General features: G+C 39.7%; 1 protein-coding gene across 5 annotated transcripts; it reads left to right on the forward strand.

Annotated features, from left to right (window-relative positions):
* Positions 1 to 217: 217 nt before the first annotated feature.
* On the forward strand, positions 218 to 27,960 carry SLC35F5 (solute carrier family 35 member F5). Of its 5 annotated transcripts, XM_081008091.1 has the most exons (19): positions 220 to 409; positions 3,368 to 3,437; positions 4,737 to 4,798; positions 5,409 to 5,479; positions 5,584 to 5,665; positions 7,387 to 7,528; positions 10,232 to 10,375; positions 12,411 to 12,473; positions 13,934 to 14,015; positions 15,565 to 15,755; positions 17,400 to 17,481; positions 18,749 to 18,836; positions 19,540 to 19,604; positions 20,292 to 20,396; positions 21,025 to 21,184; positions 23,027 to 23,117; positions 26,112 to 26,266; positions 27,059 to 27,150; positions 27,820 to 27,960. In XM_081008091.1, the coding sequence occupies exons 6-18, from the start codon at positions 7,394 to 7,396 to the stop codon at positions 27,141 to 27,143; spliced, it is 1,446 nt and encodes a 481-aa protein (XP_080864217.1). In that variant the 5' UTR covers positions 220 to 409; positions 3,368 to 3,437; positions 4,737 to 4,798; positions 5,409 to 5,479; positions 5,584 to 5,665; positions 7,387 to 7,393; the 3' UTR covers positions 27,144 to 27,150; positions 27,820 to 27,960. The 5 variants fall into 5 exon arrangements, 4 of the variants coding, with proteins under 4 accessions (XP_080864217.1, XP_080864218.1, XP_080864220.1 ...); XR_013987039.1 differs by lacking the exon at positions 26,112 to 26,266 and having other exon boundaries at positions 218 to 409; XM_081008092.1 differs by lacking the exon at positions 5,409 to 5,479 and having other exon boundaries at positions 221 to 409.

Here is a 27,960-nt window from a genome sequence, read left to right on the forward strand (position 1 = left end):
AACCCCTGCAGCTAAGTTTAGAATTTGCTCCAAAGGCAGAAACCACATTTCCTTTGCTACTTCCCCCCTCCCCCTTTTCTTCTCTCCCATTTCCCACCCGCCTTCCTCAAGCTCTCTTAATACTACTGTCCTATTATTACTCTCCGCGGGCGTGATGCAGATGGGTCGGGGGAGAGGAGGGAGGAAGCGAGCGAGCGAGAGCGAGCTAGAGAGGCGGCGGCAGAGGGTTTAGGCCGGCGAGCGGAACCCCGAGCGCATCGATGAAGGGGTGTCTCCTTTCGGCGGTCGACTCACTCCGGCCCAGGCGAGCGGGCTCTTGAGCCGAGTCAGCTGTGGGAGCGGAGCGGGCGGCGCTTGCCACCATCTTTGGCGGAGAGGGGCTGCGGTCGCGCGAGGGTCGGGCACACAGGTACTCCCACCCTCCCTCCTTCCGCAAAACTTGGGCTTCTCCGGCCGGGCTGGGCATGGCAGGAGCGCGAGAGGGGAGCCCCGAAGAGGCGGGTGGGAACGGCTTCGACGGGGACGCTGGCGCCTCTCCCAGCAGCTCCCTGTCAAAGCGCCCCACCAGCCAGCCAGGACCCCGTCTCTCCCTTTTCGGTGCGGCGGCTTCCCGGTGGGCAGAAGGGAAGCAGACCCGTCCTTAGCGGTGCCCAAGTGCACTTTTATTTCTCCCTTTAAGTAGCGTTGCAAAAGGGGCTGCACACGCACACCCGGTCCGCTGCGTGTGTGGTCGGGGGCGAGGGCAGTCTGCTGCTGTCCCGCCGCACCCACTCACTTCCAGGGGGTCAGGGAGCAACCGGGGTTGGCGTCTGTATGTTTGTGTGTGTGTTTAAAAATCCTCCTGCTGTACTTCCTTCTTGGCCGCGGAGCCTGCGTGGGCGGGAGGAGCGACGCTATTTCTCCCCCGGCACAGCTTCCCGACCACCACCCTCCTCTCCTCTCGGTCGGTGGGTTAAATGCCCTATCCTTTCTCTGAAGTGAAAAATCCTGCTTTCCCCTGTCCCACTTTCTCTCTCTCTTTTCATCCAGTAAAGGAAGAGGTAGGATCCCCCACCCCACCCCCTGCTCTTTCCTCTCCTTCCCTGTAGTGAAATCTGTGGAATTCCCTGCCACTGGACTGTCTCTTTTAGGTGGTTTGAAAATAGGGTTACACAGGTCGGCTAAGGACTGATCTGTCGCGGGCTGTTGGTCCTTATGGCTTCTACTTGGACACATTCCCAAGTTCAGAGATAATATGCTTCTGAATGACACAGCACCTGGGAAGCAGCAGCACAAAAGTATTGCCCTCCTGTCTTGTTTGTCAGCTTTCCCCAAAGGTTGGCTGGTGCGCAGGAACAGGGTGCTGGGCTAGTCTGGCCTTCTGGCTGAACCAGCGGGGCTGTTCTTGTTTTGTGCTGTTTCCCCCCTAATTTTTGTTTGGGGAAGAGTTGTATGTAGCACATGTGGTAGAGCATCTGCTTTGTAGTTTCATTCTCCCCCAGTTCCAGGTAGGGCTGGGGAAGACCCCCCCCCCTTCTGAAATTCTGTAGAACCACTTTCAGGTGTGAGACAACTTCCAAAGTTATTTAGAGGCAGGGGTCTGTTTTTATGCCTCTGTAACTCAGTAAATCTACTGCAAAACCTACAGTGGCACAGTACCAAAATGCCTCAAAATTATGATCATTGTTTTGTGACAATTTGCTTGGTCCTAGTAAAAGTATTGCCCAACTTTGGATTCTGCAGTTGTTTGTCTTATGGGCCAGCATGGCTATATTTGTTACTCAGTAAATGCATATATCATCATATAACTTGACAGTGCTGTGTCAGCAATAAGAAGAACCTGGCTTAACTTGCACAGAATATGTATGCCAATATATAGACACCCAAATGGAATATATAAACGTAAGCAACTATCTTATAGTAGAATGGACCACAATTGGGCTTATAACCTTTCCTCCTTCATGTGTGAATGTCTGAAATGGATCTGGTGCAAGCAGATGTTGAGGGTGAATCTTAATATGTATGCCTCTGTCCCTCTCCTAATTTAAGCTCACTTACTTTCTTGTGAATGTGTAAATAGGGCTATAATGGAATATGGGATGTACCGTACATGACTCCATGTTGGAAAGAAGCTGCACATTATCCTGTGTGCTGAATCAGGTGTATGGCTTCAGGAGATGGTTTTTGTATAATTTCAGCATTCATCACTGAATGCAAACTAATATTTTTATGCATATAGGTGCTTTTTATCTTAAAAGTATAAACAGTTGTTGAATATCAACATTGACTTGCAGCTGTCTGTTTCCTTGGCAGGCATCAGCTTTTCTTCATTGGAGTAACACGTTTTATTTGTTATTGATGGATCTGAAGTACATGTGATTTAGGCAAACACAGGGGCAAAGTTTGTTTCAGTACAGCATTTGGAAGTGGCTCTTACTAACAGTGTCCTAGTTAGTAAACATTTCCAATCTGAAAAAATTACCATCAAATTCTAGTAATTTTGATACTGAATTAAACAAAATTTAGAATTCCTCTCTAGTTCAAAGTGTATATGGTATTATTTCCCATTCAAAGAAAACTGCATGTTTATTTATGGATGAGCCATTTCCTAACATGCTACCATAGTATCCAGAGCTAAATATGGGGCTATGCAGGTATTGATTCCTTACTGGCTAGTGTCTCCAGAAGAGCAAAACAAGTTAAGTCCCCACCACAATGGTAGCCAATTGTTTGTTTTCCTTTTTGTTATGATAGCTCTGGGAAAATATGCTGTTGCAGTAGAACAGTATGATGGTAGTTGCAGAACCTGCTCACACTTAGCATCTCAGTCACTGCCATTAGCGACACTACTGGGATCTTGAACATCTTTAACCTTCTAAAAGTAGATGCAGGGTTGCAAGAGATGAGAGCAATGGGTTCCTTAGCTCCTTCACTTAATAAGCAAGCAAAGCAATAAAAGTAATACCCAAGTGCCAAGTTGATGAGGAAGAAAAGTGAACCTTCTGGTTTGACAGAGGTTCCTTTCCTTCTACTTGGGGTTTGGGGGTTATATTTGGTTTGAAGAAACAGGTAGATGGGCATTGTGCCACCTGAAGCATTGGCTTGAATGCTAGATTGGAAGGTGGGCAGTGAGATCAGCAAGAACTCTCTTTTTGCAGGTCAAACTTGGCATGCCTTTTTCCTAGTAGTGATTCATGATCATGTGTGTATGCAAATGTGTGGTGATTTAAGATACATAAAGAATGGATTTTATTTAACCACAAAGTAGGTATCATAATTGTAAAAGCATGGTTGTGTAATGGTTAAAAAAGAGAGACTAAAATGTGATTGAAGTTAATTTGAATGCTGAGAACTTCAGAACTAATGCCAAGTCTTCTTACTTATTTAGACATTTGACAACTAGTTATACCAGTAGTGCTACAGAGAACACTTTGATGCCAGGACAGTAACATATCCAGGTAAGAATGAAACAATAGAGATTTACAAAATCAGTTCATATTGTCTGAGCACGTTACAGTTTTAATATTCAGCACCCCACTTTCTTTAATGTAATTTGGGCAGATAGAGCACGGTTTGAGCACTGAAGCTTGAGGCTTTGGGAAAGAGAACAATTCCTTTTAAATCGTTATAATATTTCGATGTTGCTGCTATGAAACCCTCCATCTGTGTCTCTCTTAATTAGAAAGATAGTTATAGATGCAGTTTACACTGCCAGTTTACAAGTCAGACACTCAGAACTGGTGATGAAAAATATCCCTACTGGCTGAACACTTAGACTGCAATCCTCTACTTGCTTACCTGGTAGTAAGCACCACTGAACTCAGTTCCAAGTAGACATGTATAGAATTATGCTGTTAGGTTCATATAATATGAAATATTTGAAAGATATTTCAAATTCATATCTTTGCATAGAATGAATTTATTTACCTTGGTCCTTAAAAGACAAAATAGTGCCCTCTTTATTGTTGAGCTTTCAATGGACTATAGGTGGAACCAATAAATCCTTATGGACCAATATGTAGTTAACTACCTCGTCATTTTTCAGTAGCAAAGGTTTCTTTAAGTCTTGCAAGTATAGAAGGCTGCAGAATTGTTCAACCAGTTGCTATGGTGGTGCCATGATTGTGTACATTATCCCTCTGTGAGGTCACCAAGGCATCATGAACAAGGATTACTGGCAAAAATGAGTCAGCTTTTCAAGGTTGTTGACCAACTTTAACAATATTTCATGTTTCATTAAATTAAGAATAGATGTTAAGATATTGATTCAAATTTGTTGAAAGTGAACGTACAGAATGGAGTTAAAACCTATGCAATTAGATGTGCTCAGACATGTTACCAGAACGTTTTTATGAGTGTTGATTTACAAAAATTGGCATGATTCATAACAAATAGTTACTAATTTGCTGTGTTTTATTATTTTCCTTTATAAATGGTAAATATGCATTTCTTTGAAAAGAGTTTTATTATAATGCAATGAATCTACTAGTGCAGTAAAAGGAAAAAAAGATATGAAAATAAAGTGGCATGTCATAGGACTCTGGTTGAAGTCATTTTTTATTTCAGCAGTGAGCAAAAGACACTTGCAAGCTCAAGTGTGTCCAGTATTCTGCCATACAGTACATATTGTGTATTAATACATCCTGGATAATCTAATCCTGTAATGAAAGGGGTGAAACATTTAACAGGTCAACATTTTATAAAGCATTACTAAGCACAGTTGCTAAGGATTGGTTTTTCTTTTGGTTTTTTTCCAGAAACATCACAAACCCATAGATAAAAAAATATGATCCTTGAGATATGTCTGTCAGTTCAAGAGGTGAGAAATATATTATCATGCCATGGCTGTTTTTAAGAATGTGTTTTCACCATGCAATAGCTGTCTACATTAAAAAAGAAAAGAAAAACATGCATTAAAACCTGTGGCTCCCACCCTCCAAAATGATGAGACCTGAAACTCAGTTTTATAGTTTCCTTTAGTCCTTTGATTCAGTTTTTATATAGGTACATTACTACACTACGCTATGTTTCACACAAGGTATATTTTATTCATTATCGGAAAATGATTTTGAGGAGTCTTAAGTTCTCTTATGTTGTGGTTATATTTCTCTCAGGATTTTTTAATTTTTTTAAAAAAAGCTGTGTCTGTCTTGGCAAACATCTGTAAAAATCTTTAAAGTATTATTTCTGATAGCGCTCTGTCTTGCTGTCTCCATCCAGCATGGTTTGTGGGCTTGACATGTTGCACTCTGATGTCATTGTTGTTCAAAAGCTTCTGCTCTCCATTTCTGCCTGAAACAGGAATTTACAGTCCATCTATGCTTCATTTCTGCTGCCCTTTACTGAGCTGTGGCTGCTGTATTATGACTGAGGTTATTGGTGTTGGGTATGCTTTGTTTTGTTTTGACTTTCACGCTTGTTTTACACAGAGCCAGCCTTCTACACACACTGCTGACTATCTTAAGTGAAGGATGTGGGGAATACTTTGATTGTGGAACAGGTGTGTGCATTAGCTCAAATGGCAAACATAAAGCCTGGTGGCAAAGTTAGGAAAGCATAGTCTCTTTATAGCCCTTGACACCCTTTATTTCTCTGTTTTTTCAGGAGGCAGCCTTCACCTTAACATGATGCCATGAAACTTGTCAGAATCCAGCTATTATTTTAACTTTAAAAGGTTACTGAGCAGGTATGTTACAGATAGGTAGCCGTGTTGGTCTGCCATAGTCAAAATAAAAAAAATCCTTCCAGTAGCACCTTTAAGACCAACTAAGTTAGTTCTTGGTATGAGCTTTCGTGTGCAAGCACACTTCTTCAGATACACTGAAACAGAAGTTGCCAGATCCTTCTATATAGTGAGAAGGTGGGGAGGGGTATTACTCAGAAGGGTGGTGGGAATTGGAGATTGGCAGATAGCTGAGATGAGCCTGCTGACGACTCTTAACGACTGTAATAGGTCTTACAGGAAAAGGCAAGGGGTGAGAAGGTGAGAAATGGCTTAGTCATGTATAATGGGATAAGAATCCAATGTCTTTGTTCAAACCAGGTCTCTCCATGGTTTTAAGTTTGGTAATGAGTTGCAATTCAGCAGCTTCTCTTTCCAGTCTATTTCTGAAATTCCTTTGTAGTAAAACAGTTACTTTGAGATCTTGTATAGAGTAGGAGTAGGAGTAGGAGTAGGAGTAGGAGTAGGGAGTAGGAGTAGGAGAGTAGGAGTAGGAGAGTAGGAGTAGGAGAACACTCCTGGGAGTAGGAGAACACTTCAATCTCCCAGGACATTCTATACAAGATCTCAAAGTAACTGTTTTACTACAAAGGAATTTCAGAAATAGACTGGAAAGAGAAGCTGCTGAATCGTGCAGAAGCGTGATTTAGCGCTTCTGCACGAGCAGCGAACCCGGAAGTAACCCATTCCGGTACTTCTGGGTTTGCTGCGGAAGTTCACTGAAGCAGATGCAAGTGGAGGTGGATGCAGAACAAGGTTTGACTGTATAATAAAGCAAACACGGATTAATTCCATTTCTTCTGTCAAACAAAACCTAAGATAGTTGTGACACAAACATAGGTGCTGGCTCCAATGGTGGTTGTTTTTTTTTGGGGGGGGTGTTTTTTTGAGGGGGCTAGGAATTACAACTAGCAGATTTATTATTTAAAAGCTTATTTTGTCAGCTAGTTGACAAATCCCACTTTGTGACCTCATTCGCATATGACACAGTAAGCCAGATTATGGTTTGTAGTCATTTTGTCCCTGCCTGCTCTTTTTTATTCTCTCATTGTTCTGAGCTAGGTCAAGGTATGACTTAGCATGGCCAAACCAGTGATTGTGCTTAAGCTGTTTCCTTGCTAAACAGGAGCTGCAGCCAAGAACAAAGCCAGCCCAGTGTATTGTAACAGTATAGTTTATAAATGTGACTTCAAAAGCCCACTTCGGTCAGTGATTCCATTGTTTTGCTATTGGCTGTAATCCTAGTATACGTACAAGGGCACAAGTAGACCTCTCTTTTTCTGCTAAAGAAACACCTGCTCCCATGCTTACCTGCCTGTGTCTTTCTTCCAAGTGCCCCACACCATCAAAAGTGAAAACTGAAATCAGCTTGGTGCCTGAATGCTGGTGGTGCCTGAATCTTTCCTTTTTATGGTTTTTTTTAAAACACTCTGAGACCAGGGCCCAACTCCAGTGGTAAAACAACATTCCCATGGATTGACCACGTTTTTAACAGAAACATTAGCTGAAAGAGTAATAGGCCAGTTGTAATAAACGGCTTCCTGTTTCGTTCCTTTGGATTGGTTATTAGTTGACATTTTAGCTGTGTCTTATTATTTGAGTTTGTGTCCCATCCAGATCTGGAGCACAAAGCCTGTTGCCCACATAGTTTTAAAAAAGTATTTATTTATTTATTGCTGCCATAGATTACAAATGGTGTGGATTTTTATCATGAACCGGATGAACCCACAGAGCAGTTCTCCCAGTCAGCGTAGGCGCATGGCTCTTGGAATTGTCATTCTTCTCCTTGTTGATGTGATATGGGTTGCTTCTTCTGAACTCACTTCGGTAAGTGTGTCTTGGGGCTCATCCACCCCTCTTTACCTTTGCTCTGCATTTCTAGGCACAGCTCCAGGCTGTTTTACTTGTGAAAACCTGCTCTTTACTGCTGAATCAGAGCAAACAGCAATCTGTGGAAAACTCAAATTGCTGTTTGCTCCGATTCAGCGGTAAAGATCTGCTATTCCTGGGGAAAGTGGCAGGACAAAAAGATAAAACTTTCGGACACGAACCGGGAAAGCGCAGGCTTGTGGCTAGAAAGCGCGGGGCAAAAGATAAGTGTGGACAAACCCTTTTGTGATGTCAGAGTGTATTCACCTTAATGTAGTAGCCAAGCATGCTCAAGGGAGAGCAATTAACACTCACTCCATTAACTTTGTACAGTGATCTTAGTACTTGCTTGCTAGAAGCAGGTTGACTGGTTCTGGGTGAGCAGCTTTTCATACCTGACTAGCTACATTTCTGGTCCTGCCTGAAGCCTTTCCCAGCATTTATGCTGTCACGAATTATAATTAAATTCAATTAATTAAATTCAATTAATCCAGTTCTGTTTCATAATTCCAAATCCCCTATAAGTATGACTTTTAAACAGCAAACTCTTAACAAAACACAGTCTTCCATAAATATGCTGGGGCCCCAATTTTTCGGGCAGGAATTCCTAAACTGGGAGAAGAATTGTAGCTTTCAGGGGTTCCTACAATAATATGAAGCTGAATAAAAATGTGTGAATAGGTGACAGTGTAGAGATGAAGACATTCATACATCCTTTTGATTGGATACAGAAATTACTGCCTTAGGGTAGCAGTTCCCTCTATATGCTAAATCTCTGAAGGTGGGCTTAGCAAAGTTTATGGGGACATCCTTAGGACGTCTATATCCATTAAAGTGAAAATCGATACTCCTCTAGCAGGCTAGGGCAGCATACATGGGATTATCTCATTTTTATCTTCACACCCACCTTATGATATAGTTTAGATTGAGAGAGAAGTGAGAGGCTCAGAGTCCCCCACTGAGATGTGTGTGGTAATTTAAGCCCAGAATTGTCTAAGTCAGAGAGTCAATTCCCTAAAACCAGGGTGGGCAGCCTGTGACTCAGGGGCCATGTTTGCTTCCTGTCTTCATTTTATGTAGCCCCCTACAGGCCAATTTTTCTTTCCACCAGAGTTCCTTCCTTCATGCTTTGTTGGATCCTTATTTTCACTGGCTTTTAAAAATGGTTGGTCTCTGTGCCTATGTAGTTTCAGAACAATTGGAAGAGATGTTATTCTTTTGATGAAAATAAAACTGGTGTGTTTTCATTGCTTTGCTTCCCTCCCTGATTGTGTGGTTTGAAGAGCGCATCGGCAAGCTTCTCTCCCTTTTCTCTGCAGCCTGATGGAATGGCTGCCCATAGGTGAAAACTGATTTTAGTTTCATCAGCCGCTGACATCAGAACACATTGGTAGGGTTGTGCTGAGTCGGAAAGGGGTTACTTTCAATTCCCACATATATAGGAGGAAACCTACATATGTAGTTAAAAGTAACCCAATCAAACCTGTGAGGTTTACATCTGAATAGACCAGTATAAATTTGTTATCTTCATCAGCTGCAGAGTGGAGGGAAAGAGGCGATTCCATCACACCTACTGAGCGACTAGCTGCCTTTTAGCTTACCTAGCTGTTCATTAGGCTACCTGAACTGTTTCCATCTTCATTTTGGTGCCTCCCATATCCCCTTTGTGTCCTGACTTTCAAATTGTAAGCCTAAGGGTGGGAGCGTGTTTTACTGCTGATTTTCTTAAGTTACTTTGGGAGCATTTCGAGCTGCGATGGGGTGTGTTTGTAAATATTTTAAATAATTTTTTTAGCCAGAGTAGTGGACCTCCAAGCAGCTTGTGAGTTCCTCCTGTTTTCAAAGGACTGTGGTCTTCCCTCCCTAGGTGAGGGGAACAACTACAGATGTTTTGTAGCTTTTCTGTATAAATCTGTATTTCAGATTTTAGGAGCAGGATAGTATTGCAAAGTCTGTCTCTCATTTAGCCTCTGATGCAGTCAGGTAGGTTGCAAGCTGCCATTCCTGCGCAGGACAACCCACTGCTCTTATCATGTCCCTCTGTACTTCCTCCCTTCCCAGGAGTTAATGCTCTTGACATCAGCTGCTGTGCAGAAGGTTCGACCTTAGCTTTTTAGACTATTTCTGCTTTCTATCTAACATAGGTAGTCATTGGAATGCCATCTTCCCAGGTCTGTCCTTGAATCTAACCCACAGCAGGTAAAAGTTGTAGGAGGCCAGAAGCCTCATACCAGAACACCATACTGCCATGTGCCAGAACAGCTTGCCACCCCCAGTTGTTAGCTCTTTTAGCTGGTGGTGTAGTGGGCAATCCTGAGATACGCACCCAGGAACACTGCATCTCTTCTCTTCCTTTTCCAGGATATGTAGCTTTTTCTTGCTTGAACTACACCTCTGCTCTTTGTATATCCGTCCACTGCAGGGGGCTAACTGGTGGACTTCCAAATGTTGTTGGACTCCACTTCAGTCATCCACATCCAGCATGGCTAATGTTAATGGTGGATGGGAACTAGTCCAGCAACATCTGGAGGACCATACGGTAGCCCTTCCATGGTCTGTGGCGGTCAAGAAATTGGAAGTAGTACCCAAAAGTTGATCAGTAAGACTATGCTGGTCATATGACATGTCTATCATTTAACCTTCTTTTCCTTACCTTTGCAGTATGTTTTCACTGTGTACAATAAGCCATTCTTCAGTACATTTGCAAAAACATCCATGTTTGTTCTTTACCTCTTGGGATTTATTGTTTGGAAACCTTGGAGGCAGCAGTGCACACGTGGCCTTCGCGGCAAACATGCGGCTTTTGTAAGTGCCTATTTTCCATTTAATAATTTTGCCATCACTTTGGCTTCCGTAAATTACACAAAATCAAAGCTTATGTTGGAGAGGGAATCCTGCATAAACTAGCATAAGCTAAACCCCCAGATGTTCAGTGAGCAAAATAATGCTTTCATTAGTCTAACATTTCAAAGTGAATCATTGCATAAACAGAAGCATTAATTGCATCAGTAATGCTTCTTAGTGGAATTGAAATGGAATAAATGATATAAAATTTAAGATGTGCCTAGAATCAGTATTTGGACATGTGGCTTATATTTTTTGCTATGTTCTGCCAGTTTTGAAATGTTTTTATTAACCTATTTAACAAGATGTCAGTAAATGTTTTTGGGGGTTTTGGAGATTTATTTCTCTTGAACTGGTCTACAAAGATTCAGCAGAGTTTTCTCTTTTGATAAAAGACAGTGGCAGTGGTGGTGGTGAATGAATTCTTTATCAGACCCATTTTTCATGCTTTCCAAATTGTATTTTAAAAGCTGGGAATTGGTTAGCTAATCCATGTTTCTCAACAAGACATAGCCAATTCATCACCCTTAGACTCTACTAGTGAGCTGGAAGCATTTCTACCTTGGCTGAAGAGTGCTTTCTTGATGAACAGAGAACAACACAGCACATGAATGTGGAAACCCACTGCAAATCCTTTGATCTTTGATGGAATAGTTGGGATCCCACACATTGACCGGGTTTGCACAACACACAGTAACCCAAACTATGGCTTATCATGACCACACAAGCATGCCAGCTTCCAGAGCAGAGATTATGCCCTCCTCCCTGTTCCCTTTTACTGCCACTCTGAGCTAATGGTTTGATATAGCATGTTGTCCAAAGCAGGACTCGTTCTTAAGCTCTCTGCTTTTGAAGATGGGGAAGGTTTTGAAGATGGGGAAATCACCTTCCTCCTCTGGTCTGTTTTTAACATTTTGGATTGGACAGGAAAGCTGGGAGCACAGGAAAATGATAGGTGCTGTGTTGTTTTCCTATTCCTCTCCAATTTGAGGGCTGATGGACAGAATAGTAAAGGGCACAGTGTGAAAGTTTTAGGTAAACAAGGACTTCAAAAGCCCTCTTCCTCAGTTCTGGCTTGTGGTTCCCAAATATTACTTATAAGGTCTGAGATTGCAGAGTGATCTTTTGAAAGTTTGACTACTTATAGTTAGCTCTTAAGTTGTTTGAAGAGGAACTGTTCAAACAGGAAACTTTAATGTTTTATAAAACTAGTTATTTTGTATAGTTGCTGGACTAAAGTTAATTCAGGCTGCCAACTAATTCCTGGATAATCAAATGAATTTTTTTTTATTTGTTTTCGACTGACCATAAGTTTGGCTGGTATTAAGCGTATTCCAGAAAAAAGGTTATCTGGGGAAATCATACAGCTGGTGGTTGGCAGTCCGTTTAATCAAGAGAACCCTATCACACTGGTTTTGTAGAACTAACGTGTTTCTCTGGCCCTTTCTTGGAATAGGCTTCATGCCAGAATAGACTTGGCTTTGAAGCTGCAGCAGCTTGAAACTAGCCTAGCAGCAAGCCAAGGGGCAAGAATGGAGATGGATCTGTTTTTTCTTCACCAGTGGGCTAGTCTTCCTGAGTCCCATCTCACCTGAAGTTATTGATGACAGTGTCATCAGTGTGAGCTCCCGTTGCTCTGTCCCAGCTCCTGCCAAACCTAGCAGTTCAAAAGCACGCCAGTGCAAGTAGATAAATAGGTACTGCTGCGGCGGGAAGGTAAACAACGTTTCCAGGAGCTCTGGCTTCCATCATGGTGTCCCGTTGCACCAGAAGTAGTTTAGTCATGCTGGCCACCTGACCCGGAAAGCTGTCTGTGGACAAACGCCGGCTTCCTCAGCCTGAAAGCAGGATGAGCGCCGCAACCCCATAGTCTCCTTTGACTGGACTTAACCGTCCAGGGGTCCTTCACCTTTCTTTTTTTTAACTTCAGTGTGGAATGTGTTGTTTTTACTCTACACATTAATTGTAATGTCTCAGCTGAATTTTAAATGTTTAGTTTGCAGATGCTGAAGGCTATTTTGCAGCCTGTACAACTGACAATACTGTAAATAGTTCTTTGGTAAGTTCTCTCTCATTTAAGTGATTGTAATGTTCTGTGCGGCAACAGTAGCAGACAGCAGGGTGGGACAGTGGGGTTCTTACCTGACCTCTCTGTAGATCCATTTGCACAGCACCAACCTCCCCACTGTCTTGTCCCTCCCACTCTCCTTCCCAGGAAGCAGCCGTGACCTACCTCCCAGGAGGTCAGATAGGTCCTGCTGCCCCTCCCTACCATCTACTACTGTGTGGTAATAGCTATTCATGTCTTGTCTGTTTTTAATTAGTGCTGAAAATAAACACAGAGCTCTGAATAATGCCATTTTAAATAGGAACCGGATTAGGGAAAGTAAACGTATATGGCATGTGAGCAAAAATGAATCTTATTTACTAGGGAATGTTATGCTTGGCCCATGGAATTATTAAATACATGTGGTTCAAGCACTTCAGTCACTCAGTTATAGTTAAACATTGTTTGCCTATAATGCCATCATGTAATGCAAGATAAAGATATACACACACAGCCTTATTTTTTCAATATGAAGAATCTGCGGCAGGTATAAAAAGCAGTGAAGTGCCCAGGTGGAAGATTTCTATGGCCATGTTGCATTATCTTAATTTGTCTGCAACTGTAGCCTATATTGTATAGGCACTCTCTCATTAAGTTGTGGCTGAATATCCAAAACAGTAGAATCTATAAGGCCATCTTCAAAACACGTAGTTAAGCACATTATCTGTCCTTCCTTGGAAACTCATTAGCGACAATCAATAAGGAGCAAAAAAAGGCAAAGTTGAAATACTTGCGCCGGGCAGACATCTGCAGCGTGGGGAGCCCTGCAGGAGCGCCCCGCGCGCCGGGCAGACATCGGCCAGCCCCACAAGCTCGGGGGACAGTGGGGAGGCGCAGCGCCGTCATCCCGCTGTTCCCCGACCTGGTTTTGGGGGGGAAATAAAGGGGGGGGAAATCCCCCCCAAAAATTAGGTGCGTCCTATGGGACGGAGCGTCCTATGGGACGAAAAATACGGTACCTAAAAAAACAAACCACCAATTAGAGTTAAAGCCGTTAATCCATCAATCCAAGGGAATGTGGTACTCTGCTACTGGAAATATCAGAACAAGTATTTGAATTCTCCCACATATTTCATTTAAAGAAGGAGGGATACACAATAGGATGTTTTATTTACCTTAAATGGTGAAATGCAGCTCATTTTCTTCTCATCATATGTTCCTTCTTGCTCTTTTTGGTTAACAGTTTTATCGCAAGTTAGCAACTTGTGCACATTTACCTTGCTGTTTTGTACATTGTTTTGTATTTGTATATTGTAGTATACATTAAATCAGTTTATGTCCGCATGTACTCAGTAAACATACATAGGATTGCACTGTTAGTAAATTTTATTTTTGGGGGTTTTTTTGTTATTATTTGGGTGTGTGTGTTTTATAACTTATGATAACTTGGAACTCATTATGTTGCATTTCAGAGTGAACCATTATACGTTCCTGTAAAGTTTCATGACTTGCCAAGTGAAAAATGTAGCAACACTAACAGTGACACTGAAAAAAGTAAGTAAATGTTTCAAAATGTCAAAATACAGTTTTCTGTATCAACTGATAAATGTTTATGTCATGTTGAAAGTATGAAAGCAACTTTTCCTGTGGTACCTAAAAACCTGTGTACCCACATGGCCTGAAGTACAGTATTTTCTAAATATGGTAACAGGTAAAGATGCTCAGTAGTAAAATAGAGATAATCAGTTAAGATGCTTTTTTACTTTTAATTTTTTTTTAAAATCAGAGAATTGACAATTACATCAATGTTTGGACTTTATGCAGAAGGCAAATGCTAAAATGAACAATTGACGAACACTGCATTGGAGAAGGGAGCATATCCCAAGTTTAATATTTTTTGTGTAATTTCACAAATTCAGTGAACTTTTCAAAATTCAGTGGAATTTTGAAAAAATGTAGCTCATTATAATTTTGGGAAACTGAAACTTAGCAAATGCAGCTTGCTATTTTTGCATGTTGGCACAAATTGGCTGCATGTTATGGTAAGCCATAGTTAATAGTTTTTCATAAACCCACAGAAGGCTTCCACTTCACTTCTCCCCTCTAGCTAATGGCAGAAACATACCACAATCCCCGATTTAGCGCTATGTCTGAACTGGTGCTTGTGGTTTGTTTCACTCAAATCAAAGTTTGCTCTTGGTTAACATCTATAGCTTGTCTGAGCAAAACAAATCCCCCACTTGGACATCACACAATGATTGGCCATTATGTGCAAGGTGGGCCTCATTCTCTTTGTTGCACAATTTGATCTTGTATTTATTACAAGGTGGCCAAACCATTGTACAGTAATGTGAACATCCTACGACATGACAGGTTCAGCCAATTGCTGCCAGAGGCATTACTGCAGCCTCAAAATACAGTAGTGTGTTCTAATATAGATTCTATATGTGCCCCCCAGTGTATTGCTATGTGGATTTAATCCTGAGATTATGTTGGTTCCTTTTACATGCATTGAACTGTATGTGATGAATGAAAGTTGAACAACACAGTTCACTTGAAGCCTGGGAAATCATCTTTGCTGTAGATCAGTTTCTCTAAGAAACAAGTACATAGGCCTAGAAATAGACTAACAGGATTTTGTAACCAATGGCTGTTCTAAGCCTTTGGTTGGTTTTACCACAAGATGGTGTAGTAGCCATACTTAAACTAGCTTAAAGACAAAGTTGTAATATTAAATACTTAACTTTGCCCTTCTTCTGAGAACATGTTTATGGAAGGCATCTTCCATAAAAGAGAAGTAGCTGCACCCAAACTGAGGACGCCTGGCCCGTTCCTTAAATACAGTGAATATGTTTAATGGCGATAGAAACTCTTAAAGCCATAATTTTCAATTACATCTCTTCTTTTGCGCCAAATGGATAGTCCATGTTCCTGACACACACAAACCATTTTGCTCTCATAAAACTAACTGTGCAAGTAGTTAAACATGGGTTCATACTCTGAATTGCAATTTGGGAGTCTTGGCCTTATCTTGAGGATTATTATTTTTGTTCCAATCTGCTACGTATAATAATGACCTGCACCACTCTTTTCCCCCCTAAAGCTCCCAAAAAGCCTCGTGTAAGGTTCAGTAATATTATGGAGATTCGACAACTCCCATCAAGCCATGCATTGGAAGCAAAGCTGTCTCGTATGTCTTATCCAACAGTTAAGGAACAGGATTCAATATTAAAAGCTGTAGGGAAGCTTACCGCATCTCAAGTAGCCAAAATCAGCTTTTTCTTTTGCTTTGTGGTATGTCACCTATTCTTTATTAAGTATTGTTTCTAAATATATATTATTGGGAAGTTGGTTATTTTGTATTCTGTTTGCCCTATTATTTATATTTTTATTTTTGAAGGCTTGACTAAAAATAGAATGGATCATTTTGGGTGTTGAGCTAATCATTATATTTTGTTCATGCCATTTAGAGAAAGGGATTATCTTTGGGGGCTGTCTGCTCATTAATTAATTGCTTATAACTGATTGACTTTAATTGTGGTTGTTTACAAAAGACTTCACTACAGGTGACTTATTGCAGGCGAGAGAGTTTACAATTTAATAAGCAGAAGCTATCATTCATTATTAAAAGTAAAGGCTATCTTTAATATTTTCATTCTCTGTTGCAATAATTCACCCAAATGAAAAGAGCTTCAAAAAAATGTGATTTTCACTTTCAGTTCCATTTACCAACACTGATTAAAATTGGCCGCCACCAATCAGGCAGATTAAAGTTCCAGCTATAATACTTTATCTCTAGCCACATTTTGAAATAAAAAAAAAAAATCTACTGCATCTTACATTCTAGATGATGGTTTTGAATTTAAAGATAAAAGAGACATTGAAGTATTTTCCATTTCACCACTAGCACAGCAGTGTTAAAAATTATTAGCTTTATAGATTGGTGGGACAGACTCTTGTGACCTTTTGGATCTAAAGCAGTGTTGCATTTAGTTTCGAAGTGTATTAGACATTTATATGTACTTTTAGTTGATTTTAGTATTTATATATAGTATTTAGAATTAGGATGTATATTTGCAGACTTGATTTGTTGTTACTTAACTTATTTCATATGACTTTATCTGGTAAAGTTGGGAAATATGTCTAGCAGTTTCCAAAGAGGAACTTGAGAGCCATGGGACAATCATTTCTTTCATTGTTTTCAACAAATAGCATGTGATGTGATATGTATGCAATGTTTCTTTTGAACCACGGAGAAATATAGTGGCCTCAGTCCTGAGAAAGTTAGTAGCCCTTAATTTAATCATGGCTTAATTTGTCCCATGAGACTTAAGTCCAATTGAAATGAATGAACTTGGAGCATAATTTTCTCTTTCAGGTTTGGAACTAATATGTTGGTATTTTGATAGTTCCAAGCATTTTATATGTCCATTGTGTTCAAGGTGTTTTCAAAGCAACAACTAAGTGTCTGAAAGTATGTGAACAATCATTGTTTCTTCTAGAATGTTTATCTACTTTTCTTAGCAGCTGCAAACCATTACGACAAAATTCAACATCGTATGAGCAGTTCTTCACTTGTGCAACAGAGCTTCCTCTCCTCCACCCACGCCCTCCATCTGCTCCGGAGGATTGGGGATCCTCTGGAGTAGATTTAGGAGGATGGAGTGAAATGTGAATTCCCATTGCATGAGCGGAAGTCTGTCCTGCTTGTGCACACACCATTGGATTTCACACTTGGTATATAAATAACCCGAATTATTTTTTCATCTAACTGCCTAAGCCTTTCATTTCCTCTTAATATAAATTGAATCCCTCCTACCTCCCAAGCATGCTCTCACTATATAGGCAAAGACCTGATTAACCTTTTGGGTTTATTTTTAATGGTTTGTGAGTTTCTTCTGACTTTTTAAAACTAACACATGTTGTTTAATCTCCTAGTGGTTCTTGGCAAACTTCTCTTATCAAGAAGCGCTTTCGGACACCCAAGTGGCCATCGTTAATATTCTGTCTTCAACATCTGGTAAGAAATGAAACTTATAGAAAAGACTGTTGATACACTTAATTTTAGCAACTACAATTCAATAAGCTTGATCCAACTCATTGCATGTTTTAAGAAGGACATTATTCTATATTTTTGGTTGCAAAACTATACCTGATAATTTTCTTTCTTTCTTTCTTTCTCTCCCCCCCCCCGAACTTCAAGTGTCTTTTTCTGTTAAAAAACCAACCATGTCCCATGCTCAAATTGTATTTCTACAAGGCAAGAGCAAGTAAACAGAATTTCCTCTAACAATTTATTTCATTGGCATTCTTTAAAAGATGCTCTGAATGTTTTCTAGAAAGTTGGGATGCACATTTTGATAACAACGAATCATTTTTAAAATGCTGAGTAGGAGGGGATTCTGGTTATGTTCTGAACAGTCCCCCACCCGCTGGTAACTCAGTATTGGCTCAGCATGAAAAGGCAACATGAACAAAGGACTCCGATAACACATAATCTTTATTATACATGAACCTAGTAAGAGCTAAAGGATTAAATAATTATTAGAGAAACCACCTCATGTAGTCATGCAATCTGTATGCTAAATAATTAATTGTGCTAATAGGGAAAGTCTTACTAAATAAAACTTTGAAACAAAGTGCTTTCCAACTTAAGTTGGTTTTGCGGAGTCTCCTCTGAGAATAATATTGGTTATTGCCATTGTGTTAGACCCAGGCTACTACCGCTGTGGTCTGAACCATGTCTACTCAGAAGTTAGTTCTGTTTAATTTAGTGGTGCTTACTCCTGGGTATAAGGAGCTAGGGCTGCAGTCCTAACCTCACTTACCTGGAACTAAGCCCCATTTAATTTAGTAGGACTTACTTCTGAGTACACATGGTTAATAACATTCATTCATTCATTCATTGAATTTATATACCACCGTATACCCGGAGGTCTCAGGGCGGTTCACAATAAAAATCACAATATATAACATCAAAAATAAAAATAATCCAGTAACATCCCCCCCCCAAAAGAGCCTCCTTTTAAAAAGGTTTTATGATTCTAGGTATAGGATGTAAGTTAGTAACAGCTAGATTCCACCGAAATTAATGAAACTTCAGTTGGTTAACTTTGCTACATTTATTTCAGTGGGGCCTAAGTGAGACTAACTTACTTTGGATCCCAATCAATTTTCTTCAACATGTTTTTCAGTGTGTTTTCATCTGGTAAAGTGGTTACAGTATTTCTTTGTATTGTGTATTCAATGTTTTCCCCCCACAAATCTTAAATTCTTTCTTTTCACAGGATTATTTACCTTAATCCTAGCTGCAGTGTTTCCAAGTAACAGTGGTGATAGGTTTACCCTTTCAAAATTGTTAGCTGTCATTTTAAGGTAAGAATATAGACTCCTTAATCTCCAATTTTCTTCTTTCCTACAGGCTTGAATTTTCTTACATTCTTCTAGATAGCTGGATTTAGTAGTGCAGGTTTTGTCACTATTTTTAGGTGCAGCAGATCTTGAACAGCTGTAGGGGAAATAAGTTTGCAGAATACCTGCTCAAATGTTGCTCCTGTTCTGAAAGTTGGTCTGCCAATAATTGCTTATAGCCCCATTTTGCAACATGTAACACAGGATTAGAATTGTCACTGAGTCCTAACCTGAGCTGCTTTGTGTTACTATGGCCAGGTGAACCTTGTTAAATCAGATGACTGTGTGAAATTATCTAATATTAACTTTTCCATAGGGCATTTGGATTGTCTAGTGTACTTAGTTATGAAAATGTTCACATATTAAAATAGCTTATATTTCATCCTAAGGGCTTCTCTACACATTCAGATATATGTGTATACTTTCTATAAACAAGAAATATAAGAAAATTATATTTGTTTTTGATTATCTGAACCATTATGATGCTTTGCTTTTCAAAGCATTGTTAATCCTGGTTTATATAATTCTGAGTGACATAGCAAAGAAGGAATACAAAATATTAATATACTTATCTCATAATTATAGATAGGCAATATTTTTAAGTGATTTCCACACAAAATGTCTTACTAAACTCAGCTTGAACTATAATACTTTATTTCTCAAATAGCATTGGAGGCGTTGTCCTTGTGAATCTGTCTGGGTCTGAGAAATCTGCTGGAAGAGATACAATAGGTACATTTCCAAAAAAATCTAATTATTGTTTATTGAAATATCTGAGTAGACATTACTGTACATTCTTGAGACAGGAACTACAAGAAAATACAATAATTTTTTTATCGTAATATCATGTACGGATTGCAGTTGTAGAAGAAGCACTTTCTTTATAAAATAATTTAGATCAGTGGTGGCCAAACTTGGCCCTCCAGCTGTTTTGAGACTACAACGCCCATCATCCCTAGCTAACAGGACCAGTGGTCAGGGATGGTTGGAACTGTAGTCCCAAAACAGCTGGAGTGCCAAGTTTGGCCACCACTGCTTTAGATGATATCCACTGTCCTCCAAGGGAATGTCTCTGAATGGAATGGGAATTCTCCTTCTCCCAGCTTTAGTCCCTTGCATCCTCTCTATTCTAGATTATTTTGGGGAGCGCTCTAGAACAGATGGTGTGGGGCCACATAGGGAACTGTAGTCGGAAGTAGAGGAAGATCCATTCTGCTCAGGATTGGATTAGGCTGTCACCCTTTTATGTTGTTTTGCAGTGCTTTCCCTTTTTGCTTCATATGGTTTGTTTGTTTGAATATAAATGAAACATCTTAACAGCATGTCAACTTGTAAGAAATTCAGTCCATAGTATAGCAATTAATACTTTTATTTTAACATAAGTTGTGTGGCTTTCTTCTCCCCACCCCCAATCTACAGGGTCCTTGTGGTCTCTTGTGGGAGCTATGCTTTATGCAATCTACATAGTCATGATAAAACGAAAAGTAGACAGAGAAGACAAACTTGATATACCAATGTTTTTTGGTAAGAACAGAACTTGAAACAATACTATTTTCTGTTACCAAGTCTTGCTCATTAGGATCCAGTTTTGTAAAAATGTACAGGCAGCAACCATTTTAGGCACATCCACTTGATGTGCAATCACTGATACGCAGGTCCTTTTGGACCCAGAAGAGGGCAGAATTGTCACTGCCTTTTCCTTTAAGAAAACTTAAGGGCAAATGTAGACAGGATATTGAATTGTGTGAATTTACATGGAATGCTTATACAGCTCCTCTAGACCAGGTACAATCTTAGGGTGTCTTTTCTGCCCATAGTAGAAAGGATACCCTACCCATAAGTATCTCCTCTTGTTCTAGCACACACTGCTAGTGATGTGCTTTAATCAAACAGTGAGGGTATACCTATTTTAATAAATAAAATATCTAATTCCAGGTTAGAGGACTATCCTAGCAATTCTACTTATTAATTTTTAAAAAAATTAATCCTGTGAATTTGATGTGACGATTATCTACCAAATGAATCCTGTAAAGAGTCTGACATACATATATACTAAAGAAGTAGTGAAGTTCAAGAGAAGTTCACTACTGTAGAGATACGCTTAATTATTTTGGCTTTGTTGCTAACACTTTATTATTCTGGGTTTTTGCAGGTTTTGTTGGCTTGTTTAATTTGCTGCTGCTTTGGCCAGGTTTCTTTTTACTCCATTATACTGGATTTGAGAACTTTGAATTTCCCAGTAAATTAGTCCTTATGTGCATTGTCATCAATGGCCTTGTTGGAACCGTCCTGTCTGAATTTCTCTGGCTGTGGTATGTGGCTAGCTCTGATTCATTGTTTCATATTAATATCAGGTTGCTATTAAGGAGACAACAAACGAGGCTGCATTTTACTGAAAGAGCTAGGACTGTTTTTTACAGGGCACTGGTTATTGCAAAATACTGTGTTAAAAGTTATCAACGCAGATATCGTTTGTCATTACCAAGAAGCACTAAATTTCATTAAGTGGAAGAAAGACTATGTATGTAATGCAGCGCTGAAATTCCTGGCTCAATAAGCCATGATAGGCATGAGCTGCATCTACCTGCCTCTCCCCCCCTCCCTTTCACATGAGTTGCAAAGCAAACAAGTATGTAGCTTCCCATGATGTGCAATTTGGGAACTATGGTTAAGGTCAAACAAATCAAGGTTAGGCACTAGCTTTGAACCAGAGTTTAAAGGTGATGTATGAATCCCGACTTGTTTGCAGCCACTTAGGACTCAGCTTACAAGTCATGCAAGGCTGTGCTTAAGAGCTAAATCCTCTCTTTCTTTCTTACTCATGCAACCAGAGTAGCAAAGGCAGATGCACTCTGCTAGTGTATATATTAGCTTATTAAGGCAGGGCTCTGCTTGTCCAGAGCAAGTGACCATTGACCCCCCCCCCAGGCTATTGCCAGAGTTCCCCAACAGCCAGTTGGGAGGCTTCCAGCACAACGCTGTGAAATGTGCACTATTTCTCTCTTTAAGAAGCCATCTGAGTCTGCAAAAGTACTGTGAATTAAACCGGGTACATGTCAGTGATGCGACAGCAGCATATGCAGTTCAGTTCTCATTCTCCTGCCTAGTCTCATTGCCAAGAAGTCTCAGTTCTTGGCTGGGAAAAGGTTCTAGGTGGTAGTAATGGGAGAGAAGAAGAGCTTCATGGAGAAATAGAGGGAAATATGTAGGTGCTCTGTGTTCATGTGCAGCTTTGAATCTTATCTGTTGTATGTAGACATTGTTGCATAATTTTTCTGTGATCATCAACCCTGATCATCAAGGGGCTGAATAGTGCAATGGCTTTTTGATTACCTAAAATAGTTTCCTTTGAATCAAATTTCGAATGTCCAGTTTGTAGGATCAAAGTCTCGGTATCCATGCTCACTTAGGCTGCAAACCTATACCCATTTTCCTTGTCCTTGGTAGGGCTTGCTTTCAAGTAGAATTACAGTGTTAGTCTCTCACTACTTGATGAATCACTTGATAATGAAAAGTCAAATGTGTGGACTGTCTATAGTGATTTGGTTTGTATTGAATACGGATGATGCAGGTAAATAGTAGTGAGATGCATTAGTTAATTGATGATGACTCAAAGATGTGTGAGTCCTCACTTGATTCTGGAATCATTGAGAGAACTGTGATGGGTAGTCCAGTGAAAGACTTTCTTTCCTGTAAGACTAGTGTTGGATTGGAAATACATTATACATATTAACACTACTTGAGTTGGGCCACAGCTAGGAATTATGATATTTATTAATTTTTGAAAAAATAGATGATTTCAAAGGTAAAAACCTGGAATTTGTTAGTTAAATTTGAAAACCATGAGACTTGAGGTGTAGGGTAAGTGTGAAACTATTGAGCTGGTCTTTCTCCATTTGTCTTCTGATCTTGGTGCAGTTTGTGTTCTCAGTTTTGTCTCCTCAGCTAAGTAAGGTTAGAAATATTTATATTTAGAGTTTCTTTGTATTATTATCTGTTTTCCAAGTGCTTTGGCTTTCAGAAATGTGTTTAGCAGGCCACAACAGGTCCACAAATTATGCTTATCCATGGTGTATACAACAATGAAACTTGCTTCTACACTTCCCCTGTTTAGTTTTTAAACTCAAGTGTTTTATATTTTAACATTTTCTTAGGGGCTGTTTTCTTACCTCATCACTGATAGGCACACTTGCTCTGAGCCTTACAATACCTCTGTCCATAATAGCCGATATGTGCATGCAAAAGGTAATGTATTTTATTATTTTTATTATTATTAATGACAATTGTAAGAACTGCCCTGGTTAGGACTCTTAGCAATGTCACATGACTAGGGAGAATTAAAATAGCTGTGGTAGGGAGAAATAAATTGTACTTAATTGCAAGTGACTACTTTTGCTTCTCCAGCAATATCATTTAATGTTCACTTCCTTAAATGCATCCTTCTCTTTTTATAAGGTGAAATAAGTAGGTGGCTTTTTTAAAAAAAATGGAGGGGGGGGAATGTAATGGGCACGATCCTTGCAAGCTCACTGATTACACAGGGCATAACAGAGGCCTGTTCCTTCCTTCCCCACCTATCTAGACACATAGAAGTGCCACCAGGGCAATCCAGGACATGAGATGTCTGTGCATGCCTCTCATTGTCCTCCAAGCTCATATTTCTTGACAGAGCAAGGGCTGCACGAGAATGCGGGAGGCACACATGGGCCACCCATTTTCCAGGTTTCTGGGTGCCTGCGTTTGCAGAGCAGGGAAATGGAGCTCTATTGTCTCTTTCTAAGCCTCTCTGCACAAGGCCACGGAAGCTGCTTGGTCACTGAACCAGTGATTAAGCTTTTGAGTCTTTATATACCTTCTACAAATAAAAGACGTTTCCTAACTTGCTAGAAGTCTGTATTATGGGAATTAGATCCTGATTAGGCGGGTAGAAGGTCTGTATAATTTTGTATGGGTTTAGAAGCCTCAAAGGCAGGCATAGGCAAACTCGGCCCTCCAGATGTTTTGGGACTACAACTCCCATCATCCCTAGCTAACAGGACCAGTGGTCAGGGATGATGGGAGTTGTAGTCCCAAAACATCTGGAGGGCCGGGTTTGCCTATGTCTGCTCAAAGGTCTCCAAAGGTTTGACTTGTAATGAAAACCCAAGAATGTTGGTGGTTCTAGTTAGAATACCAGGAGTTAAAAGTGCATTAAGAGTTCTTTAAATGGGAGTAAATAGAGCATGACGTTGGACTGTTATGTCCGCATTGCAACATGTCTCCATCATGGTCAAACTATCATGTTATTGCAGAGGATTTAGGCATGCTTGCTCTTGTAGTTGCCAATGAAAGCCTTGCTGGAAACATGCTTTGACTTTATCCTTCATTGCTGAACAGAATAAGAAATGGTGCTATAGTAGTTAGGGGTATTTGTCCATGAACAATAAGTTGAGTTAAGTTACCAGCTGTCAGAAATAAGATTACTTTTAGATACAGTTCAGGTTTAATTCTACAGCAGGAAGGATTTTATTGAATTCAGGTAGTTGTTACTGTTTTTCAAGTAGAGGTGCAGAGATCCTATAGGAACATGGGTATTTTGACAAATGAAAATACTCTATCAGTATGTCAGGGACGCAGCAGGAAAACTGTTTAAGTAGATGGCATGAGAAATACCTAAATTACTTGATGAATGAAGCATACGGCAGGTTGCATTTTAGCCTGTCACAGTGGAAGTGTTGTCTCGTTTTCATATTCATTTTTAATGCTGGTAGAATTTGCCCTCGTTGTGACACTTTCATTCTAAAGTGAGACATTTCCAATATAGTGTGAGATTAGCATTTGATGCAGCTACTAGTCTCAGCTGCTAACAATGGCTTTGGATTGATGTCCAAATAACTTGCACAATTCAGACCCACAAATTAAATAATTCACGCTTCTTTCTGCTGTATCCAATGCTGAAATGCTTCTGATCCCTAGTATACAATGTTTCTTCCTTTGTTTTTTACCTTTCCCCCTACCCACTGGCTTTCAGGTCCATGAACTACAAAACAGGTTTTCCCACTTATGGCTCTGTGGAGCTAGGTGGCAGTAGCAAAGTCTTGGCATTGCACGATGTACCTAGCAAGAAGGAAGCAGCAACAAAGAAAGATGGATGCCTGGGTGGAAAATTGGCACAAAACTCTTTCTTCTTCACAGTGGCTGTGTTTGGACGTATTAATGAAATTCAGTTTATTGTTCCAGGAATGAGCTGCAGCAAGCTTAAGGCTTGCACACTCTTTCTTCTCTGCTCCAGCAGGTAGAGGAGATTGAATCTGGCTTGATTCAACAACCATAGTTGAAATTAACTGAAGTTTAACTTTGGTTAATCAAAACTGGAAGCAAAAGCTTCCAATCTTCTCGTGGCTGATTTGGGGGCAGTTCCTGGTCCAGCTGCAGCTCCCCATGACACAATCCAAGCTCTTGAAACGGGGCCCATGTGCTTCAGTTGAGACATTTGGAGGGCTCTAAACCACTGAGCCTCTTGGGCTTGCCGATCAGAAGGTCAGCGGTTCGAATCCCATCAACGGGGTGAGCTCCTGTTGCTCAGTCCCAGCTCCTGCCAACCTAGCAGTTCGAAAGCACTCCAAAGTACAAGTAGATAAATAGGTACCGCTCTGGCAGGAAGGTAAACAGCGTTTCCATGCACTCTGGTTTTGGTGTTCCGGTGTGCTAGAAGCAGTTAGTCATGCTGGCCACATGACCTGGAAAACTGTCTGTGGACAAATGCTGGCTCCCTCGGCCTGTAAAGCAAGATGAGCACCGCAACCCTAGAGTTGTTTGCGACTGGACAGGGGTCCTTTACCTTTACTTTTTAGAAGAGAAGTAAGAAAACTAGTTGTGTGAAACAGCCTTTCAACCTTTTGGGATGCAACCAATTTTTTTTAAAAAAATTGATGAGTCCAACTTTTAATCAAATATGTGTAAAAATTAGTTGATTGCAACACTTGGGCTTCTGATTTTGTAAACTGGGTAACTTCATTTACTTGCATATAAATAGTGTATGTGATAACATTGGCAGCCGTTCCAAATAAAGTGCCAATATGAGATGGATATTCCTATTACTGTGTTTTAAAACCTTACACAGATCTACTCCATCTAGGAAAATGTTTTCCAAGATTTCTGTAATGACCAAATACCTTCTTCCTTTACTCCACTTTTACTATTGGTGGAATAGCAAATTGATATTTTAAAAGCAAAATGCTATCCTTGTTCTAATTTCAGGTCCAATTTTCTTGGTTATTTTTTGCCGGGGCAATCCCTGTATTCTTTTCATTTTTCATTGCAACTCTCTTATGTCACTACAACAACTGGGATCCAGTGATGGTGGGAATTAGAAGAGTTTTTGTATTCATTTGCAGAAAACACCGTATTCAGAGGTGGGATCATTTCTTTACAGCTTTATCTCTTTCCATTCCTACTGGACTTATTTTGATGCATATCTTTATTATTCCTTTGTTTTGCCACTGTTGATGGGGGGGGGGGGCAGATGAAAAGGCGGTTAGGGCACCTGCACTTTTAATAGTTATACAGTACGGAGAATATAAACAAATATATCTTGCATGAGTTGAAATTCCCCCTTCTACACAGCTATGTAAGGGGCATGAAACTTCATCTACACAACTTTGATTAGTTTGCATGATCTGGTTTCAACTGTCTGAAATATGTTCTCATTGGACATTGTTCTAAATTCTTAAATTATGAATCTCTTATTACAGCATACTTTTCTCAACAGTATTCTAGTTTGGGAAAACATTATTCCACTGACAGTCTTTGAATTGCTCATTTTACAGATAATCAAGGCACAAATAATTCTTAACATAAAACTTAGCAAGGACATTGAGGAAAACTATGTATATAAAAAAAGTACAAATCATTTATATTTTTTACAAAGTAACCCCTGACAAATAAACAACTATGAAAATGATCTGATAATTAAGCTGTTCTTTTTTTTTATAAACATACTTTTCCTTAGTACACATTTTAGTTATCAATTTAATTTTAGAGCCAACAAACGTGGAGTGAAGAATGTAAAACAAGATGCTGTGCGTGACAATTTCTCATCGAAGTCAAGATATTTTCCCTATCAGGACTAGCATTATAGATGTGCCTGTCTGTTTTTCATAATGCTGCGTATAAATACAAATTTCACAATCTGTATCATTTTGTAGAACATCTGACGAAAGTGAGCAATGTGAAAGTCTCATTGCCATGCACAGTGTTTCGCAAGAAGATGGAGAAAATGGCTGTTCTTAGACAACAGGTATGCACAATTATAAAAAAAGTTGTGGGTTACATCTAAGTTATAAAAAAGAACCTATTACATTATCAACATGAAACAGTTCCCATCTCCTTACTTTTGGAATGTTAATAATAAGCACAGATGTTATAGAGCCAGTTATGTATGCCAATTGATGACAACAATTGCAGCAGCACAACTTCAGAGAATCTGTGAGCATCAGTTTTAATAGTGGTTTAACTTGTAAAGTTTCTAATGTTACATTGTTTGTTTTATTTAGTATAAAAATGTTTATCATTTAATATTTTTTAAAAAATCTTATTAAGTGGTGTGCAGTCTAAAAAGCATACAAAAATCATGAAAACATGAAAACAAAATTATGTATGTGATTTAATAATTTGAAAACCATGAGAAAAGACTTAATAATCACAGGTACTTCATAATGACACTGCCAGATATGCTTGTCCAGGTGTAAGTGCATGAATGTAATTTAAAATATATTTATTTCCCAATAATCCTTCTGCTTCTTCCTTTATGTGCTAAAATGCTGAACAGGCTGCTATGTAGTCAGATCCTTAGGTTTATTTAATCTATAGCAGCATGATTAGTTAATGCAGGTTATAAAGTCCAGTCAAATAAATGCAGAATGTTGTATATAATAAACTAATAATACTTTCCCCATTTCTTCAATAGCGCAAGATGGAAAAATAACTCAGCGAAGAGACAATCTCCTGGAAAGTCCTTATGGAATCATGTTTCAGTGCCTCTTCTGAATCTTTAATTGTTTCAGTTCTTTTGAAACTTAAAAATACACTCTCACTTTCTCAGTTCCAA

This window comes from Podarcis pityusensis (assembly GCF_964106645.2).
Source record: "Podarcis pityusensis genome assembly, chromosome: 1".
Classification (NCBI taxonomy): Eukaryota; Metazoa; Chordata; class Lepidosauria; order Squamata; family Lacertidae; genus Podarcis; species Podarcis pityusensis.

What these genes read in the sequence shown, in the direction of transcription:
- SLC35F5 (XM_081008091.1), top strand. Translation starts at nt 7,394, where the DNA reads ATGGTGTGGATTTTTATCATGAACCGGATGAACCCACAGAGCAGTTCT. An exon ending in GCGGCAAACATGCGGCTTTT is followed by an intron (nt 10,376 to 12,410) that starts GTAAGTGCCTAT and finishes TTAAATGTTTAG; the next exon opens with TTTGCAGATGCTGAAGGCTA. An exon ending in GCTTTTTCTTTTGCTTTGTG is followed by an intron (nt 15,756 to 17,399) that starts GTATGTCACCTA and finishes TTAATCTCCTAG; the next exon opens with TGGTTCTTGGCAAACTTCTC.